Consider the following 21,924-nt stretch of genomic DNA (forward strand, 5'->3'; position numbering starts at 1 on the left):
TCAATAGTTACCTCCTATAAGGTCAATAGTCTTGAGTTAGAGACTCAATCTATGATCAAAGAGATCATATAACTATCCACAACAACTATACATGACAATGCCACTTATCCCTAGATTTTCTTACCTACCTTTAAAAGTAGGTAAAATGCAATCAAATCATAGTCCAAATTAATAGTATTAATTTCAATTAGCTTGACCTCAAAGAAAAAAACACATGAGAAATACACCACTATCCAGATCTGTAATGTATAAATTACTCTTCCTTTTAGGGAGTTCGATCCCTTGATGGCACCTCCCTAATCTATTTTTTTTCCTATTAAAAAAGCCACCTCAATTCTACATGTTAAACATTGGAAAGGAGGAAGTCTAACATTCTTTTAAAGTTCTAATAAAAAATATTTTAAAGGAACAGTATCCCTTTCCATTCTACTATTCTTAACTATAACTTAAAAGGCAAATATCAAGTGAAGCAATATAAAACCTGGATGATGATAAATCACACCACTTATGATCATTATTTTTAGGCAGTTAAGAGGTACAGTACAATTACTTAGTTGCATTTTAAGAACCATCATCCTAAGAGCCTCAAATGCTTAAACCTTTTTGTGTCCGATACCAAAACTGCAACACTCTATTACTGTAGAGGTAACCACCTATTTCTGCTTTTCCTTCTTTCTTGAAAGGATGTTGCAATGTCCTCTTTTTCTAGCAGACAGAAACTTTTCTAATCCAAGGAGTTAATCCTTTCTTTTTTCATTGAGGTATGATCCCAAAGACCAGTTGCTCACCTACCCAGGTATTCCTAACTCTGGATTCTTAACTCCCTATTCCCATTATACTTTGATGGGGAATGCTTTCAATAGGAGTGAAGAAGGAGGGAAGAAGCCTAGTTAAATATCCCAGAAATTTATTGAATGTTCTGCTTGAGTACAATGAATATAGAAAGATTGGGACTGTTTGCTTTTGGTGCTCCTGGTAAACTCAAAGAGGCACTAAATGGAAGGGGCTGCCAATCAGAAGTAGAGATTGAAAACCTCAGGCCCAATTGTGTGGATGATCTCAGCTTCGGGGTTTTAGTCTCTTAGTGAAATTAGGCCACTCCCTTTAAAAGAGATCAATGTGCCAGCATTTGGGAGGGCTCACATGCTGGTCTGTTGAAACATTTAAATACTTTGAAATACAAAATATTCAGCTCTGAAGTTTTCAATAGTGGAAAACTTTCAAGTCTACGGTGTCTAAGCCAGGAAGAGCTGGTCTGTGTTCCTCCAGCTGGATGCCTTTTCCCAAATAGTTAATCTTCAGCTTTGGCTTCCATTTCTTCAGCATCATCATCTCCGTCCACCTCAGCATTTTCCCTCTCAAGCCTCTCCAGCTGTCTTGCAAGCTCAGTTTCATCTGTGTCTGTGACCACTTTGGGCTGTGGAAGGAAGACCAGCATATTACACAAGATGTAAGAGATAATCAAGCAGCCAATTTCGTTTCTCTGACACATTTTAGTGTCTAGCAGCAAATTCTTCAAAATGGCAACTTCCATAATCGCCCAGTAAAATACTTGACAGTTTCAAAATAAATGATAATGTTATCAACAGTCACAAATGGAAGAAATTCTTGAATATTTTTCAATTTAAATGAAACAAAAAAACCCTGTGACCTGGCATTTTACTAAATTCTTAAATACAACAACTTTTAAAAATAACTCATATTTCTGTCTGTGAAAATAACTACTCTAGGGAACATCTAAAATCCCACCAAAACGTGGATGAAAGTTTGAATTTCAAAATGAGATCCACAGCAGGAACCACAGAATCTCAGAGCTTTTAGAGATAAAAGGGACCTCTGAGATTACATAAATCTAATCTTTTTTCCTCACAACACAGAATAGAAAAAAAAGATGACTGCACATGTCAACTTTACGTACAACTTGCTATTCCTTTTCAATGCAGAGTAAAGTTATCATGTAACTTTCTTTTTTTCCTTCACTCTTGTGCCTCTTCTCTACCCTGCCTTAAAGGTGGCCACCATTAGACACAAATATGTAAAGAGTAGAGCAGTGAAGCTGAGGAGAGTGCTGGGCCTGGAGTCAGAAAGACTTGAATTCAAATCTAGCTTCAGGTGATTGCTAATCGTCTGACCCTGAACAAGTCAATCAACCTCTGTCTACCTTGGTTTTCTCATGGGAATGATAATTAGCACCCTCCTAATAGTGTTGTGAAGATCTAATGAGAATTAATATTTGTAAAGTACTTTGAAAAACTTAAATTGCTGTATAAATGCCAGTTACTATTATTACTATTATTATTATTATTATTGTTGCTGTTATAATCAAAAAGAGATAATTCACTAGCTGAGTGAAGAGTACCTAACATTCTAGCTTTGGACAAGTCAAAATCTGAATATCAATAATTATAGCAAATTTATCACTCCTGCCTCTCTCATCTTCTCTGAACATTTCTGTCATACATTTCAAGGTGGCATGAGAGTGGGTCAGGCAGGGGTTAGTTGTAACCTCTTTATTTTGAGATTGATAACTTTTTTTAGTTAAAAATAAGGAAAAGGTAATTTTTATATGAAACCTCAAAGAAGAAAATGAAGTTTTATGTAACAAACTCTGGAAATATTTACTCATTTTCTCCCCTAAAGGGCCATTTCTCCCTCAAAAACAAAACCCTCTAATAAGATCTGAGAGCACCAGAAATGAATAGTTTTCCACTGACAGCTCCTCTTATTAATCCAAAATACTGGTCCAAATACTTGTATCTGATTTTAATTTTTAAAATTTTGCTCAGTCAGATACATGTTAATTTTATTAATAAGAATAGCCCTAATACTTAATTTCCCACTACGAAAGTTAAAAGTTTAATAGCATATAAATAACCAAGGCACTAACTAAGGCCTTATAAAATCTCTCTCACCTCCATTTGAACATTGAAGACACCTCTCTTCTCCTCAATCTTTTCTTTGATGACAGCCATAGCCTGATTGAGGACAGATAGGCCTTCTGTTCTCTCTAGGGTTGTAGTAGTCATCACATACCGAGGAGGTGCTATCAGGTTAATCTACAACAGAATGGAAGATAATAATCCTACCAAATTCTGAATACAATGAAACTCTCTTCACAGTATAATTATTATATTAAGTGACCAGTTCCAGCCTTTTTATTTTAAAATACCATTTAGTTTAGGAACATCAGACCTGAGTGACCAATGTCTCTTTCCACTCAATCTTACCTCTAAACAATTGCCTTATTTTATGATTAAGGGGGGAAAATACATTATTATGGTCAGTCATAAACTCATCTAAGAAATATACATGAACTAAAAAAGAAACCGCTTTCTTGTGAAGTAAGAAAATAGAATGACAAGACTAGATTTTGTATGTGGGTTGGGTGTCACTTACCTTGATGGGCATGTTTTCTGTGGAACAATTCAAACCTGCTCTCAGAGCTTCTTTTACAGCATCAATACCCTCATAACCATAACAAGCCACTTCGATATCTAAGAAACAGATAACAGTGAATGAATGTGAACAGATTCCAAAGATTTTAAGGTTTTAAAAATCTGACATAACAGCTTTTCTGCATATATTATCTCACATCATGAATTCTCATTTATCTCAACTACACAACAAAATGGAAGCTACACTATTTTGTAATCTCATCATTTCTTACTCATAGAGTTAAAGAGTTTATGTCCCCCTTCATCTTTACATAAATTCTTCCAATGATTAAACTACCCCCCCCCCCCAAATTTAAGAAATCACTGAGTTTGTTGAATTGATAACTGTAACAGGCTTCATTGGTATAATATATAAACTTTGTGAAAATTCAACAGCAGCAAAATAGTATATTCTAAGTATTCTTTCCTGGTAAAGATCAAAAGACTGGTATCTTTGCAAATTTTTTTCATTATACATTATTATATGGGGCAGCTAGGTAGCACAGAGCATTGGTCCTGGAGCCAGAAAGACAAAGAGTTCAAATCTAGCCTCAGATACTTAATAGCTATGTGACCCTGGGCAAGTCACTTAACCTCTTTGCCTCAATTTCCTCATAATAGCACCTACCTTTGGAAGGCTGTTGTGATCAATTGAAATAATAATTCCACAGTGCCTGGCACAGAGTAAACTCTATATAAATGTTAGCTACTATTCAATTTGCTTATCTAGCAATTTTTTATTCAGTAAGATTCATTATTAAAACAGTTTTCTTAATGAATGCAAAATCTTAAAACAAAACAAAAACAACTTCATATTTACCAGCTCGGATTTTGACAGCCTGTGGTGTCAAGCGCCTATTTATGTTATCAATCAGCACTCGTCTTTCACGTTCATTCAAATCCAGTCCATCCAGGATTGAAGGGTCTCTGAAGTAAATTTAAAAAACTGAATGTGCTAATATTGATTGTGACATTACATACAAATTGTTAGAAACAAAATTTCTGGGGCTCTGAGGAAGATGGGCAATTTCATTAGGAGTTTTCTAATTCTTCTAACATTTCATTGTATCCACTATTTCTACACTGCCTGGCATAGTAACTTGCACTTCACAAATTTGCTTCATTGAATTCACCTTGTAATTAGAGCCACCCCTAAAAGTGTTACTACTGTTAATATATTTGAACATACTCACAGCTCTTTACAATGACGTACTAAGTTCTGACAGTTTCTACAAATAATATATCCTCTTTGTAATCTCATTTCTAACTCTACAGTATCTTTCCATACATGTCACCTTCTCTCCCTCAACAACTACCATCTTCATCACCTCTTGCCTGGATTACTGCAAGACTCCTAATTATTCTCCCTGCCTCAAGTTTCTTCCCTCTCCAAGCCATCCTTTAAACAACTACCAAAGTGATTTTCCTAAAGTGCCAATACGAGCATGTTACCTCAACAAACTCGAGTGGATCCCTATTGCCTCTAGGATCAGATTTAAACTTCCCGGCTTGACACTTAAAAGCTTTTCCCAAGCTAGTTATTTTCTATCTTTCCAGTCGTCTTCTACAGAGATCTCTTTTTTCGGTAGTCCTTTTCCTGCTCCCTCCAGTTGCTAGAAGTGCCCACCCCGCCTTGTATCTTGCCTGTACTTATGTATGTATGTTGTCTGTGCCTTAAAGGCACAGGCTATTCTCTCTCAGCACAGTGCCTGGTACATAGTAAGCACTGTTTAAATGATGACATACAAAAATAAATGTATTATTTCCTTAAAAGGTACATGGGAAATACAGACTGTCTAGTGGGCTGAAAATAAATTTAACAAATCACTTCCTTTTTCTATTTAATTTTCAAGCAAGAACCTCATATGCAAAAGCCCAATGTAATGATATTCATCTACTTGAGTACAGGAAGGTAGTAATGATAAGACAGAATAAAAACACCAAGATTCATTCATAGTGAATGCATCTAAATTACCATGCAACTATTAAAAAACAAACCATGAACTATTTTACTTATTTATTAATTCATTCTTATTGTGGATGGAAATGGAATATAGATGCCCTGGAATAGCACCTCAAACACCTGTGTGGTTACAGAACAGAAAAGTCCCCAATTTTTTTGTAATTATGCTTTAAGAATTTAATCTGAAGAAGGAATTAAAAGGAATTTTAGATGTATCAAATACTCATTAAGCCAAGTGGAAATATAGTGACAACCTGTGCCTGGCATATAGTAGGTGATTAATAAATGTTGCTTGACTGATTAGAATTAAAACATTAACAATATGTCATGTTGACCTAGACAAAATCTTAAAGGTCAACATCAAAATAGAAATTGTGGGAGTACCCACAAGCAAATCAAAAGGATCTGACCTCTCTGGATTCTTATATTGCTGTCCTCCCCACGAGCAATGCCCCGACCCAGTGCAGTGGGAAATGAGAGACTGCGTGGCACAGTGTAAACAAAGAACACGAGATTTGGAGTCATCGGCTCAAATCCTACTCCTGACATTTACTAGCTATGTGACCACAAGTAAAAGTCACTTAATCATTCTGGATCTCAGTTTCCTTACCTGTAAAATGGGGACAATACCTACATCTACCTCAAAGGAGCACTGCAAGGATCAAATCAGAATATGCAATACTTTGTAAACACTAAGGCAGCAATGTAAATATCAGTTTTATAATTTCTTACTTGAAAAAATGTGGAATGTACTTTTAAAAAAAAGTATAAAAATAAGCACACAAATAAAATATGAAAATCCTTTGCCTTAAAAAAGCTTCCCATGTTTGACTGTCATATCAACAGAAGGAACATCAAGGCCTTTTGTATGGTTTGTCTAAAACTCATCTTGAAAACCCACAGGTCAAAATCTAGGCATTAAGGGACCAATCAGGGTTCTAAATTTAGAGAATGCTCACAGCTAAATGAATTTGACAATCAACTTAAGTATCTCAGGAAATCCTTGAGAAGCAAAGGAAAAACATAACCTGCTCATTCAGAGAATGCTGAGGAAGAGTCAGATCAGTCTCAATTGTGAAATCTACTTCCTATAAGGATTAGAGCTTGCTTACTCTAAGGGGCAAATAGATAACCATTTGGATGTGACTTCCATTTAGGCTGATTTGTAAGAAAATGGAACATAGAATAATTTTTGCCAATTTTAAAATCAAAGCAACTCAGGACAAAAAGTGGCAGTAGTTGCACATCTTTTAAGCAATCTCAGTCTTTTAAATACCAAGATTTCTTTTTTTGGTCCAGAGCTATTATTTCACCAGAATTTGGTGAGTGGAAAATCTTTCTGCTTATAGTGCGGCACAGAAGATAGTTAGCCTTGAAATTAGGAAGACCTGGTGTTCAAGTTCTCACTCAAAAAAATAGTAATTATGTGAGCAAGTCAATTAACTTCTCAGTGCTCCATGTAACTGCCTAAGATTTTAAGTTATAAACTAGTTGCTGATTTGCATTGATGGAAATAACAAGATTTTACTCTATTATTAAACTATTAAATGTTGTTAACAGGTGCATTAAGACTCTGCATCTGCCTTCTACGAGAGTACAAATGCAATTTCTTAAAAAGATTCTTACGAGACTGCATGTTTAAATGCATCATAGGCACCATATCCTGGTCTCTTGTACTTGTCATCAAAGACCCAGGCAGTTCTCTGGAATAGGCTCTCCAGCTGCTCATCTTTACTGTACTCTAACACTTCAGCAACATGGCGAAGGATGCTATAAACCTAGAATCAAAAAGGGAGGTTTAACAGCTTGAAAAACACTCATCTGTATCACTACTACTTTGTTTTATAGACTGTGTTAGTTTCTTGGTGATCTTGCTCCACATTCTTCATTCCCTTCCCCCGTTTAATTTATAAATGAAACGCAATTAAAGCTCTGTGTGTGTGTGTGTGTGTGTGTGGCACCAGCCAAGACTACTCTCTCCCTCAGCTACAATTCTAAAAAAAGCAGGTAAATAATTTTTTGTTTTTTGGGAAAAGGGAAGGTTGGTCCTGGACCTGTGATTTCATCAGTGTAGATCAGTGGTGTCAAACTCAAAAAGAATGGATCCTGGAAGCAATTTTTGCCAGACACCTCTGGTATAGCCCACTCAAAAAACATCTCCTACAAATGTAATGTAATATTTGGATTTTTTAATGTAGAACTCAACATTTTTGCTGTATTTCATTTGAGTATATAACAGTTACGAGTTTCTGTAATAAAGCTTTTTGCACATATTAAAGGTTGATATCAAAAGGAATGCTATCTGGAATATGCATTCCCTCCATAAGAAAATAAACTTGAGTGGTTAATTTTTTTTGTAAAAGAGCTCAACTCCTTATACTTTTAGGCTCATAGGATTTAGGGATGGAAAAGATATTAAAAACTATGTACTTCATCTTCCTCAGTTTATAGATGCCCAATGAAGTCGAATCACTTAACAGTAAGTGATAACTAGCAATTTTTTTAAACCATTAATTTATAGGGATTTTGACATTATTTTAGAGAGGGCATGGGACAAGGGAGAAAATTACCTCTGAAATTAGAACGAAAAAACCCAATAGTACAAAAGACAAATAATGATCCCAGGAAAATGGAACAAACAGCACAAACATTGGTAGTGAATTTGGATGGGAGCTGGCAAAAGATAAAAAACTAAAACACAGAAATGATGAAGCATGCATCAATGGAAGAGGGCAAGACTTCAAGGATCCATGTGGGTATTCCTCCACACAGATTGCATTATAGCTCCATTTTTTAGTAGACAGTTTCATGAGTGGCTCTAATGAACCCAGAGTCACCTGCATACCATCCTGAGGCCTCTGAGTTAGAACTTTAGTGAGATACACAATGAATAGTAATAATTGGTATTCATACAGCACTGCACAGTTTACAAAGCACTTACATACTAAGTAGTAGAGCCAGTAGAGCTCAGGTCATGTGACTCGAAGTCAGTGCTTCTACTACCTAGAGGCTTCTCTTGGCCCATGACTAACATGCAGGGACACTGCCAGAAAGAATTAAAGGGCGGAAAAAAAAAAACCCCGAAAAGCAAAAACAGTAGTAACAACAAACCAGTTTACAGATCCTTTGCTGTCCTTCCAAGCTCAGAGATCTTGTAAGCTGTTACCCAAGTCCTACTCCTCCTTAAAACAAAAAGCAGGATGTATCTGTGATCCTCATCCCCAAAGAAAAGAGCCAAAAGGAGCCAAAAATGGCTAAAATTCCAAAATTTAGAGAAAAGGGGACTACCTAACTAGCCACAAACCAAAGTTAGCAGAAATTATGTATAGTTAAATTGGCTAAAAGCTATCTTAAAACAATAACTTTCAACACTAACTTCTTTACATTGGATATAAAACTGTAAGTACATCATTGCTAAGGTCTCCTTATTGTAAACCCTCTCTGACTCCAAAAGTCTATTTTAATAATTTTAAAGTCAACAGCAAACCTAGGAATATCTATTAGAACCACTAGTCTGTCCTCAACCTAACCAACGAATATTTTCTTGAAATTAGTCTTGATTTCCTATTATTTTAAAATACAACATGCCATCAATCATACATGTTACCTTGAGTTATGGGAAGGCAATCTGGTTGTGAAGGACACTAATTTAAACAGTTTTCTTCTAATATTAAACTTACAGTTTTGGATTTGGTGAATTTGTCTTCACATTTGATTGCTTCTTCTGGAGAAACTCTTCTTTTTGACAAATCGATATATCCTGACATGAGGAAATTAAGAAAAATTAGGATTTCTAAACAATGTTCTTGAGATCACAACTTTCACAGATAAATATTCAGAATTTGGAGTCAGAGGACCTAGTTCAATTCCTAGCTCTTCTACTTGCTTCTTGAATGGATTAAATAAGTTACCCTAAATCTGAGTTTTCTCATCTATAAAAAGGAGACTGGGCACTCTAAAACCTATAATCCTATGGATCCATTGTGAATTCAAGTCTCCCTCAACATTATTTTCAAATTGAAATGGGGACTTCACATTTGTCCCATGCATATTTCAGCTTTTAGTTTCAGAATATTATTAACTACTAGTGAAGACATTCTTAAATCTTGAATGTTTCCTAATAAATTGGATTCACATTGGTTATCTCTCCCTGATTTGTGCCATCTGAAAATCTGATGAACATGGGTTCATGCAAATCGTTGAAAAAAAAAAAAATGTTGAGGGATGAAGCAAAGATCAGAACCCAGTGGCAACAAAAAAGATTATCTAGGGCAGGTAAATCCATTAATTGGCCATCTTCAGGAATGCTTGTTGACTTTACAAATCTACTTAACCTTCCTACATTTTTCCATTTTGACTGCCTATGTTGTTACTTCTCTCCAATCTATCCTTATATATGTCTACTCTGTCCAAAACTTTCTGGTCATTTCCTACTGCCTACAGATTACATGTCATTATTACAGGTCATTCTGCTATAACTTAATACATGCTATGCAAAATTATGCAATAAAACAATAGAACTTATGGAAAACATGGGTTTGGGGAATAACATTCCAAAACTTGTCAAAAAAGATAGGAACATAATAAAAAGTAGCACAGTTTTATAAATGTCAATTGGTTAACAAATACATAAACAATACAACAACCCCAGGCTGCTGCTCAGCCTGTGCCATAGTAGAAGGGGAAAGGGAGTGATGTGCACCAGACTCGATTCTTCTCCTTTCATAGCTCCTATTACACCAGAAGATATACAATCTGGCCCTTTACTTTGACAAAGACCAGAAGCTTACTTGTGGAGGTGCAGAAGCAAACTTGGAATTTACGTTACGCTCACAATGTTCCCTAGAATGTCACTCATACTGGAAGAAATTTTGAAACAAGTGTTATAGCAGAACTAAGTGTACTTTCCCTGGAATTCAAGGTCCTTAAGCCTTCTCTCAAATTATTTCTTACCTGTGCTTTACTTATAATTCAGCCAAGCCACTCTGTCCCCAAATGTGCTCTGAGCTTTGTTCATGTACCTTTACTCAAGTTAGAATGTCCTCTCTTCTGTCAATTCCATGTTAAATTCCTATTGATCCTTTAAGGCCAATGCAAGTGCCACCTTCTCCAGAAAGCCCTCCTTGACCTGATACTTGTCATAACAACCTTTTCATGTATTATCTGTTTATGCCTAATTCCTATACTAAATTAAATTCCTTTAGATCAGAAATGTCTTATGTATCCTCCTTTGTTGTTTAAAGTGTTCTGCACAAAGCAGGCATTTATATTTTTGTTGAACTGAAAGGAAGCAATGTTGGTTTTGCATAACTTGTTCTCAATGAACCAATATTAACTCAGTGATTATTGCCTCCCTCTCTAAGTGCTCAAAAACTACCACTTAATAACCTGCTATGTAATTTTGCCCAGATGCATATATCAAACTGATTTATCATTTTTTTGAATTTACCTTCTCTCTTCTGAAAATTGAGACATTTGCAGAAGCTGAGGCTGTGTAAGTGACTTAGTCAACAATGCAGAGCTAGTAAGTCGAAAAGTAGAATGCAACTTAACCTGGTTAGTCATCCAGTACTTTTCTCATGACATGTGGTGGGTGTCCTTACTATTTTCCTTACCCATCCCGGGCTTCAATTTTGTTCTAACCAAATTTGCTCTACCCTTTTAAGTTTGAAGATTGTTCTTGATGGAAATAAAAGTTGAATAGTTCTAATTTCTCTGCTATCTGTTTTTTGTTTAATTCCATGTTATTTTATTACCAGGACCATATTCTATCACTCCTCTCCTCAAATTGAGAAAACAAGAAAACATGTGTAATCAAACAAAACAAATCCCACGTAGGCTATGTCCATATCTATATCCATCTACCCATACTCTGCTCCCACCCCCACTCCCCATCTGCCTTGAGTCCATGACTTTTCTACCTGGAGGCTGGCATCTGTTACCTATATGCCTTTTTTCAGTGCCCCTTTAATTAGTAATATCAAATGAAGCATAAAATAGAGAGATACAAGATATCTGTCATCACCAGTGAGGAAGTTCAAGCAAGAGTCCAAATGAAAGAAGGATTCCTGTTAGATATTCAGATCCTTACAGATGCTTCTGCTTGCCAGATGTGCCTATTGCATTAAGTCCCAGAGCAATGCATGTGAAAGCCATAATCACTTAAGAGCTTGGTTTAACCTTCCCCACAAGAAAAAAACAAGTGGATTAAAAATGACTATTGTCCAGACTATGATACTTGGTTGAACGAACAAATTACAGAACTAGCCCAACTTTCTGTCCACACGTGATATATACATACATACATACATACTTGGACAGGCAATGAAAATGAGTAATGAACTAGACCCAGAATCTAATAGGAGAAAGGAAACAGACTGGATTGCATTTTGGAAGCTGATTAGTACTTTTAATGACCCCAAGCTTTACCCTGAAACAAGGGTAAATATCAATGGAGAGGTGGATGTCAGATTTTAACAGCCTACAATATACTGCCAAAAACAATAATTACATACCCAAAGACATCATTAAAGAAGCAAACAAAAGAAAGAGGAGGTGAGCCAGTTACGTTATGAAAGGGGAAGGATAATAGATGCAGAGTTCTGTGTTCCACTGGGACCTACCTTAGTGTCAAAAAACCTAGAGAAATGCCCTTGGCATGCTGGATCCAGCTCTACTGAGGACACAAATAGAGCTGCACGAGATGAAGTATGTATGGATGGACGCATATGAATTAGACCACAAGTCTTATAGTGATGAGTAATAGCTCTTAAGAATCAGGAAGATTCCTCAAATCTCACCTTTGATAACAGCTGTGTGCCTATGGGAAAGTCACTTTACTTCTGTGCCTCAGTTTTCTCAACCATAAATAAAATGGAGATGACACTTTGTTATTTGGGTAAGGAAACATCTGTAAAGCACTCTACAAATTCTTAAATTACTCTTACAATTACTCTTAAATTCCCAACTTAGCTATTCTTAAGGAATAGAAGTATACACCCATAAAAGTAATAAAAAAAGCTGTCCAAGCAATCAAGATAGTGGTAGTTACTTAAGAGGAAGTACAAAGAAAAAGCTATATTCGGTTGTCAGTTTTTGCTTTGGGGAAAAAAAGAATCAACTAAATAGTTAAATTGATCCCTTTAAACAACTTTGGGAAGTGTATAATAGAAGGAATAAAAAGTGCAAGCCTACATTCTGTCCTCAAAGGACATAATACAAATTATCTAGCTTTCTAAATTTAAAAAAGGAAAGATAGAGGCTTATTTAATAGTATCAAATTATTATTTGATTATTATTGAGTACCCGGCTAGGTAGCCAGCATTATGGGAAGTTTCATGAAGGAGAAAAAAGAAACTTAAGACCAAGTCCCTGTTCTCAAGAAGCTTATAATCTCTTTCAGAAGTTAAACATGTGAAACAGAGAGTAATATAAAATGGTCCATAAAGAAGTGGTAAACAATATTGGACAGTATAAATTCGATAAGCTTTCAACCCTGCATTCATTCTCTCCTCTCTTCCCAGTCTCAATCCCTTAATTAGCCAGTTCAAATCTACACTACTTTCTAAGGTCAAATCCCTTATTCCTAATCACCACTCATTCCTTGCCAAATTCCAATTCTGGAATACTCCCACTATATGGCTCCTTTGTGTTCCTACTGCTGGATTTAATGTACGTTAACAGAAATAAACTAGATGTAGTCAAACTGTGGTTTTATATACAATCTCCATTTTTGGGTATGGACATGTTCATGTTTGTGGATGATTTTTTTAGTTTACTGGGAAAAAAAAAAGATTTAGTCTCATTTTACTGAAAAGAGAGACTTTCAACTCACTCCTCTCCCCTTATTTATCCTACATCCCTTCAACATGGTCTCTCTTCCTTTACTCCAGTTTCTGGCACAAACAGATGGCCCTTCTACTTACTAGGACCAAGCTCTCCCTATGTGAACCTTTGATCTCATTCCCCTTTTCAATCTACAACTTGTACCTACAAACATGTCAAAGTCTTTCCCATCCTGGGAAAGACAACTCACTAGGTCCTAACATACCCTCTATTATCCCTTTCTCAGGAATTACTTTTTAAAAGTTACCTATCTCAACCCTCTGCAATCTGATTTCCAATTTTATAACAACAGATTATTCTCTCTAAAGTCACCAGTGATCTCTTGCTAGCCAAGTCTAATGGTCTTGTCAAATCTTCTCCTTCCTTGTTCTCTCCACAGTGTTAACAATGCTTTCCTACTGGATCCTCTCTTTTCTCTGGGTTTTTGTGACACTATTCTTTCTTGGTTCTCTTTCTACCTACAGGACCACTTTTCTCAAGTCTCCTTTTGCTGGCTCATTTCATGGCCCCTAATTTCGGGAATACTCCAAGGTTTTGTCTTGGGCCTTGTTCTCTCATCTCCCTATCGTCTCTTGCTAGGTGATCACATCATCTCCCACAGGCTTAATTATCACTGCTATGCAGATGACTTCCATAACTATACATGGAGCCCTTGTGTCTTTATAGGGCTCCAGGCTCGACATCACTATTCTATATCTACTTGACATCTTGAACTGGAAAGCATGGTATCTTAAACACATTCAAAAGTGAATTCATTATTTATGTCCTCAATCTGGACTTCTTTTGAATTTTCCTATTTCGATCCAAAACGCCACTATCCTTCTAGGTATCCAGGTTCCCAACCATGATGCCCCTTCTACTTTTTCTTTCTCTCCCCTCACATACTAATAAGTTGATAAATTGTGCTGTTTATACTTCAACAACATTTCTTGTATCTGTCTCCTCCTTTTTAATCACTACATCAAACAGCGGGGCAGTGAGGTGGTAGAGTGAAGACCTGAGTTCGAATTGGGCCTCAGACACTTATTAGCTGTATGACTTCACCGAGCTTGCCCCAGTTTCCTCATCTTTAAAATACGCTGGAGAAGGAAATGACAAACCACTCCAGTATCTTTGCCAAGAAAACCCCAAATGGGGTCACAAAGAATCAGACACAACTGAACAACACATAGTTTAGGCCCTTATCTTACCTGGATTATTGCAATAGCCTCCTAATTTGTCTCCCTGTCTTAAGTTTTTCTCTTTTCCAAACCATCCTCTACATTGATGCCAAAATGAGTTTCCTAAAACAGTTTTCATCATGTTATTCTTCTACTCAAAAAACTTTAGTGGTTACTTATTACTTCTAGGATAAAACAGGCTCTTGTCACTTTCACAAACTGGCTCCATCCTAACTTTTTGGTCTGATTATACACTATTTTCCACCACATACACAAATCGTCCCATTTCTCATATATGGTGTTCCATTTCCATAGCTCCTGTGGTGTGTGCCTTTGCACAGGCTGAATGCACTCCCTCCTTACTTCTCTCACTGAAGCATTATTTTCTATATAAAGTCTTTCTTCATCTCCCCAGCTGCTAGTGTTTTCCTCCCAAATCACTGTTTACTTATTTTGTATATACTGACATGTGTACATGTTGTATCTATCTTCTTGCTTACATTATGAGCTTATCATGTTTAATAAATGTCATCTGATTGCTTTAACATTCACCATTACCACATCTTCCAAACTATCCAAAATATAAGTACCTACCAGCTGCAAGGCAGTGGGAATACACAGGTGAAAAACCAGGATAGTTCCATACAAGAGCTTAGGGACTGTATGAAATGTATGCATAAGTATAAAGGTAGCGTTGTGAAGAATGCAAAGGAAAGATGCAGGTAGTTTTCTTGGAAAACACATAGAGAAATCATTTTTAGGTGGCTCAATTAGGAAAGACCTCATAGATTTGGTGTCAGCTAAGGTGGGGCCTTGAGGAAAGAAGATATACAGGGATGAAAATGCAGGTATGCAGGAATGAGTAAGAAAAAAGGTAAGTTGTGATAGTGGATTCTACAATTCAGGCCTGCAATTCTTCAATGAGAATTGCCTTAATGTTTATATGGAAGGGGAAGGTTATTAAAGGAGTCAAAGAAATACATCATAAACGGGGGTTGATCAAGTCATGCTTATTAAAAAAAACAGTACTTGACACTTTTTACTTGAAGTAGACAATTTATAAAAATATTCAAAAACAATGTTTCTGACATTCAAATCAAGAGCAATTTCCTAATTCATTTTTAACTTACCCTTTTCTTTGTCCACTCTAATGACAACCACACATTCATTTCTGCCAATTCGGATGAGTTTGTTAATGGAGCGGATACGTCTTCTAGAGAGCTCACTAAGAAGAATCATGCCCTCAATATTGTTGTATTCCAATAGGCTGACATAAGCTCCCATTTCAGCAATGGACCGTACGTTCACCATTACCACATCTTCCACTTCAGGAAATTTGTGCTGGTAGAATCTACAACTTAGTCCTGGCATTCTGCAATTTGAATGAAAGAACCAAACAGTGCTCAGATGGAAGCCAACATAAAGTTTATAGGTTTAAGATGGTGAAATTTCTGTATCTTGCCACCAAAAAGAAAAATGTGTTTATTTTCAAATTTTAACCATTTTCTGAGTACACCATGAAGAAACAAATTTTAATTTTGCTAAAGATTTTTGTGGAGCATGGGTGTGTCTTTACCATTAGTTTCAAGGAGATATTGTAAAAATAATTAGTGTCTGTAAAACACTGAGAACTAAGGATGAAAGGTACTGCCCAGGAGTAAAGTACTATAATAATAGTCCCATTTTAAGCAATATCAAACGATGGGTAGGGCAGCATTGTTGTTATAAAGATGTTCCAAGTCTTTCAAGGCAGCAAAACCAGAAGCACTATTCCTTCATAGCAGATAACGATAAAACTCAAATGGTAGTTTTTTTAAAAAAACAATTATTTTTAAAAAGTCCAACCGAAAGACAACCACCTCATCCTAGCCTTAATTTCTCTGAAAACAAGTATTACTATGTATATTAAGAGGAGAAAAAAGAGCTGTGATAACAAGGAAATAATTTCAGACATAGAGAAGGACTAGTTTAATTAAATGCCACAAAAAACAATTAAAAAAAACCCTGAATGCCACTTTTTTCTATGAGGTTCTTTCTCTTTTGCCACTTGAATTTGCTCATACATCCAAGTCCAGATCCCTCGATGTCCTGTTAACTTTTCTACATTCAATACGACAAAGACCATTTCTCCAACCTAAAAAAAAAAACAAAACTGTCTTGCCTTTTACTTTTCTTATTACTCCTACGCTTAATTGTAAACACAATGATCCCCAAAAAAACCCCAATGTAACTAACCTAGTTATTGTAAATAGCTTTACTGAATAAGATTAAGGTACTGCAACTGTAGTGTTTTCATCAGGCTTCTTCTCTTCATCAAACTTGGAGGGGGGAGGGGTGTCTCCTTGAGGAAGATAAAGACTAACCACTTTCGAAGACATCTTTGTTCAGTTTGCAGGACTTGGGGCTAAAAATCACACAACCAGGACAGAGCACCGGCCCTGAAGTCAGGAGGACCTGAGTTCAAATCCGGCCTCAGACCAAACACTTGACCCTTATTGGCTATGTGACCCTGGGCAAGTAACTTAACCACAATTGCCTAAAAATAAAAAAAATTAAAAAAAAAAATATCACACAACCAAGTGACACATTCCACTCAGTGCAGTGAAAAGTCTTTTCCATATTATTTACAAAATCTTCTTTGGCTGTCCTTTCATTCTCATTCCTCGTAGCTGTTCATCCTGCCTTGCAATAGTGACCTTTTCCCAATTCTTACGGCTTTTTATTTTTCCATTCTGTTTCTTGCTTCTGAGAATTAGTATTGAGGATTTCCAGTGTTTCCATTTCTGGATACTCTCTGGTTCTCATTGCAATATTTGTGAAATAATAACAATCTCTGGGACCACAACTCTCCTGGTGATATTTTCTATATTACTCCATCACTAGGATCAGTTGCGGGATGGTAGATACAAGGTGGCAAGCTGAAGCCTTTGCACTTTCAATTCCCATGTTTCAATGGTGATAAGGCTTCATAACCTCTTGCCTGAACAAAAGTCTCTCCCTCTCTAACCATCCTTCACACAATTGCCAAAATAATCTACTGGAAAACACCAGAATCATCTCTATTTCATCACAAACCAATGAATTCGAGAACTTCCTCTACAATATAGAATTCAAGAAATCCATTACTTCAAAGCCCCAGGGAGTTGTTTGAAGCACAAGAAGGTAAAGTGACTTTTACCCAGAGGTCTAGTGTCACAGTAAATGAACCCAAGACTTCCTGATTCTAAGATCAACAGTCTATCCACTTCACCAGACTGCTTCTACTTATAAAATAACATGGTATTTCATTACATATAAAAGCCTGCTGTCTTACCAAATCCTACATAAATAATACTGGACATCAAACAACTTAATAAATTCTTTTGAATCAGAGAACTGTGATGCCTTGGCGTTCAATGGCAAGCTGGTTATCTTGGTCAATTCTGATACTTAGTCATGGGATCTTGGGAAAATTGCTTAGCCAGCTTCTTTCTCTGAAAAAACAGGGTTAATACTACTTTACAGGATTAAATAAGGGTACAGATATGAAGATGATTTATCAGCTATGAGCACTATACAAGGAGTTAACCCATCATATAACAGATTAAGAAAAAAACAATTCCCAAATGGTTGAAATTAAGATATTTCTATTTTACAAACTTCAAAAAGTAATTTGGTGAGAAAATTCAAGTGAGAAAAAAATTACCTTAGACATTCCTTTAAACTTAAAATGAGGGGCAACTAGGTGGCAGAAGTGGAGAGAGCACCGACCCTGTAGTCAGGAGGACCTGAGTTCAAATGCAGCCTCACTTAACCACATTGCCTAGCCCCCCCCCCCCCAAATTATACTTAAAATGAAACCGTATTTCTTATACTACAAAAACTCAGTCATTCAACATTTATTAAGCTCTTACTCCTTAGAAATACTAAAAAAGAAGCAGTCTACCCATAAGGAGTTTATGTCCTATCAGAGAAGAGAGCAGAGGGAGGGGTAGGAGGCCAGAGGGAAGGAGAGAGAATGTGTGTGTATGTACAAAATATAGCTAGGAGCTAGACTTATGATTTTACTGATATAAGAAAATGCTGCACTTTCTCTGCAACTAAATTTTAGAGAATTGCTTAGATAACCAAGAGACTAAATGGCTTGCTCAGAGTCACACAACCAGTATGTCTAAGAGGTGAGACCTGAATCCCGGTTCCTTGGATCATAGGCCAATTCTCTATCCACTGTGCTACACTTATACAAAATAAATTGTAACTAATTTTCAGACAGGGAAAGTAATCAAGAAATTCCACATTTAGGAGTACTTTTCGGGAAAAATTTTAAGAGATCACAGAATGGAAACTGTATGTAACAGTAAAATTTCATTGTTGTGATCAAATACAAAACTGAAAATGCTAAATTCTAGAATTCCAAAATCACAGCAACAGCCAACTTTATGTCAACCTGACCATGATTCTAACTCTACAGCTTATTAAGTGAAGACCTCGGGCAAAGTCACTTCAAACTCCCAAAGCCAATTTTTCATCTGTTAAACGACATAACAGATCCTAATGAAAAAGAGTAGCATTCCTTCACCACTTTTACTTTAGGGTCACCCCTATAAATTAAGGGTGCTATAGAATTAAACACATTTTCCAGTCACCAGTCTCGGTCGCCCATTCATGGTCTTTCACTGGTTTTCTAGCAGCCCCTCCGTACTTTCAGAGGTTGGACCGACTAGTCCCCGATTCCTCCAGCAGCGCGTCTGGCCCGGGGTTGTCGGGGCGGCGGAAGAAGGAAGGGCCCGTGAGGAGTGGTACACAAAGCCTGGAAGCCGGGCAGTCCCCGAAGACTCCGGCGCCCGGGTCACCGTTCCGGCAGGGCCGCGTGTGGAGGAGGTGGGGGTGTCAGAGCTCTCGGGATGCGGCGGCCACACCCCCCGCGGGGCCTCTCCCGGGGACCCACGAGGCAGAGGCGGCCGAGGCCGAACCGTCCCCCTCCCGGGCCCGTCTCCCCATGAGCGCCTCTCCCCGCCCCACGCGGCCGCCCTCGCCTCGCGACGAGGCCACGGCGGCTGCCGGTGCGGGGCGGGACGGGATGGGGCGGCTGCTTCCCGCGCGAGGAAGGTCCAGGCGAGAGAGGATGGCGGGGGTGGCCAGCCCGGCGTTTCCGCTCGCTTGCCTCTCCCCGCCTAAGAGGGACGGGGAGAAACTGAAAGGGAAGGAGGAGTCACCTGAAATATGTGTGTGAGGGTCCCGAACCGGGTCCCCACGCTGCTCTCTACACTCCGGGAGATGCCCAGAACTCGGGCCGCACCAGAACCTGCCGCTGCTTCCCTCAGCGTGCGTTGAGACCGGGCCTTCTGCGCCTGCGCGGCTACCCCTCACCCTTTACGCAGGCGCCGACGTCGGCGAAACCTTTTTTTTCCTTTATTTAACCATAGAGTCTTAGTCTTCCCGGGAGGGAGGGGGCGCTGGGCAAATGGGTGAGGTTGCTGACCTTTAGGAAAGGGGAAAGTACACACTTTCTCGCTCCCACTTATTTTCCACCAAGGAAACTGCTCAGAACGGGCGTCAAAACCCGACTCCCTTTCCTGAATCAATGAACTGCTACCAAAATCTTCCCGACAGTAAGGTGGCACTGTGGGTAAAGTCGAAGCGGAAGCAGATGTTATCTTACCCCCTCCCCCACTTCTTCACCCCTCCTTTTCACAGTGCTGGTCGTGCCTAGTGCACTTGCCGCGGGAGGAGGGGGAGAATTGGGGTGGGGGGTCGAGGCAGGTGTGTGAAGTTTTTTGGTTTTTTTTTTGTTCTTGTTTTCGAGGAGTGCGCGCCTGTCACTAACATCCGAGCATTTCCTCCCTTCCCCTTTCTTTCTCTTTTCCTTCCCACTTCTCTTCACTCCATCCACCGGGCAGTAGCGGACGGAACCGGAAAAGGATTGCCCGAAGCCGTTTCCGCTTAGCCTGCGGCGAAGGTGATCAGGTGACCTTTTCCAGCTGACTGTATGAGGAGGCGTAGGACTTCGGCAGCAACTGGAGGTTTTCAAACCAGAAGTGATAGGCCTGGGGACCGAGCTGCCGCCGCAGGACAACGACCCCCAGGATGTCTGGCAAAGACCGCATCGATATCTTTCCTTCGCGAATGTGAGTGGCATTGAATGAGCGTCCTCCTGTCCTCCTATACCCCTCAGCCCGGGGCTTCCCCGATACCTCAGCAGCCTTTCCCTCCTCATCTCGTTGCCTAGGTTCCTTATTTCTCAGGCAGCCCCCAGGGTCCTCTCCTTGAACCCTAGGACCTAGATGCTGTGATGCCCTTTATTCCGTTCCTCTCCCCGGCGGGAGAGGGGCATCCCGATCCTGGGCCTCTTACGTGTTCAGTAGGACTTAAGACTTGTCCCCAGAACCAGAGGCCCCTCAAATCTGTGCACATCCCGAAGCTGGCCTCTCGAGGCCTAATGAACTCAGCGGGAGGAACAGTCGTGCCATCCTACAAAGAGCTCATAGTAACTTATAATTTATTTTCTCTTCTTTAAGAATACTCCCAGTAAGGGTAAGGTAATTTTTCCTTCTCTGGTCTTTTTTACAAAAGGTCAAGAAAAGAAAAAAATAAAGGTATAGAGTGGTATAGTGGAAAGAGTTTGGGATTCGGAGTTCAAACCACAGTTCTTCTTACTAATTGTGTGGTCTTAGGTGACTTACCTCTCTGAACCTTAATCAACTTACGTTGAGTACGTGTCTACTATGTGTGACCAATGCTTTAAGATTATTAAGTTGAAGAGCCTCTACTGCTTTTTCTGAGTAGTTTCCTCATTATGAGTTCCTATATCAATTAAAATTATAGGCCCAATCCAAAAAAAGAAAAATACTTGGGACTGAGGATGTGAAGACAAAAATACTTAAAGGAGCTTGCATTGTATTGGGAGAAGCTTCAGATACACAAATAAGTACATAGTAAACGTGGAATAACATAAAACTGAGATAGAGAAAGTATAAATGATGTCATTGATTTAGGGAACTTTGAATGACTAAACTCCCTCCACCAATACATAAAGGCATCTTCTATTTAACTTACAGCCATAGTTGCCTGGGATGGGTACCAGGAGATAAAGTGACTTTTCCAAGTCCACACAACGTGTCAGACAGGACTTCATTTCACTCATTGAGTTTCTAAACTGCTATATGTCTTTAAGGTATGTCAAGGCACAGTGGATAGATACAGGCTGGCACCCCCCCCCCCAGAAAAAGGCACTGAGTACGAATCCAGCCTCAGACACTTACTAGCTGCATGACTTGGGAGGCAAGTCATTTAAGTTTGGTTTGCCTCACTTTCTTTATCTGTAAAGTGGAGATAATAATAGCACCTGCTTCCCAAGGTTTTTGTGAGGATCAAATGAGATATTTGAAGTGACTTGCTAAAGATCACCCAAGTACTAAGTGGAACTGAGGATTCTTGACTTGAGACCAGTGATCTTACAACTGCAATATAATATTCTCCTGCGCTTCTTGTTCCTGGCACATACTATATAAATGTTATTTGTTATTATTAATATTATTATTTG

At 38.3% G+C, this 21,924-nt stretch overlaps 2 protein-coding genes across 3 annotated transcripts in view; one reads left to right on the plus strand and one right to left on the minus strand.

Annotated features, from left to right (window-relative positions):
* Positions 1-890: 890 nt before the first annotated feature.
* Positions 891-19,732, minus strand: EIF2S1 (eukaryotic translation initiation factor 2 subunit alpha). 2 transcript variants are annotated; one of them, XM_027843751.1, is made up of 8 exons: positions 19,598-19,732; positions 15,533-15,774; positions 9,078-9,157; positions 7,024-7,175; positions 4,255-4,361; positions 3,397-3,494; positions 2,913-3,056; positions 891-1,417 (listed from the first exon to the last, which is right to left on the minus strand). In XM_027843751.1, the coding sequence occupies exons 2-8, from the start codon at positions 15,771-15,773 to the stop codon at positions 1,292-1,294; spliced, it is 948 nt and encodes a 315-aa protein (XP_027699552.1). In that variant the 5' UTR covers position 15,774; positions 19,598-19,732; the 3' UTR covers positions 891-1,291. The 2 variants fall into 2 exon arrangements, with proteins under 2 accessions (XP_027699552.1, XP_027699553.1); XM_027843752.1 differs by lacking the exon at positions 19,598-19,732 and adding an exon at positions 19,084-19,184.
* Positions 19,733-20,195: 463 nt separating this feature from the next.
* Positions 20,196-21,924, plus strand: part of ATP6V1D (ATPase H+ transporting V1 subunit D) — a 17,880-nt gene continuing 16,151 nt past the window's right edge. Inside the window, exon 1 of the mRNA XM_027843753.1 lies at positions 20,196-20,509. Coding sequence (XP_027699554.1) covers positions 20,469-20,509 — 41 coding nt within the window. The 5' untranslated portion in view covers positions 20,196-20,468. The remainder of the gene's footprint in view (positions 20,510-21,924) is intronic.

The sequence above is a fragment of the Vombatus ursinus genome, unplaced genomic scaffold (genome assembly GCF_900497805.2).
Source record: "Vombatus ursinus unplaced genomic scaffold, bare-nosed wombat genome assembly UNPS02014926.1, whole genome shotgun sequence".
Lineage (NCBI taxonomy): Eukaryota > Metazoa > Chordata > Mammalia > Diprotodontia > Vombatidae > Vombatus > Vombatus ursinus.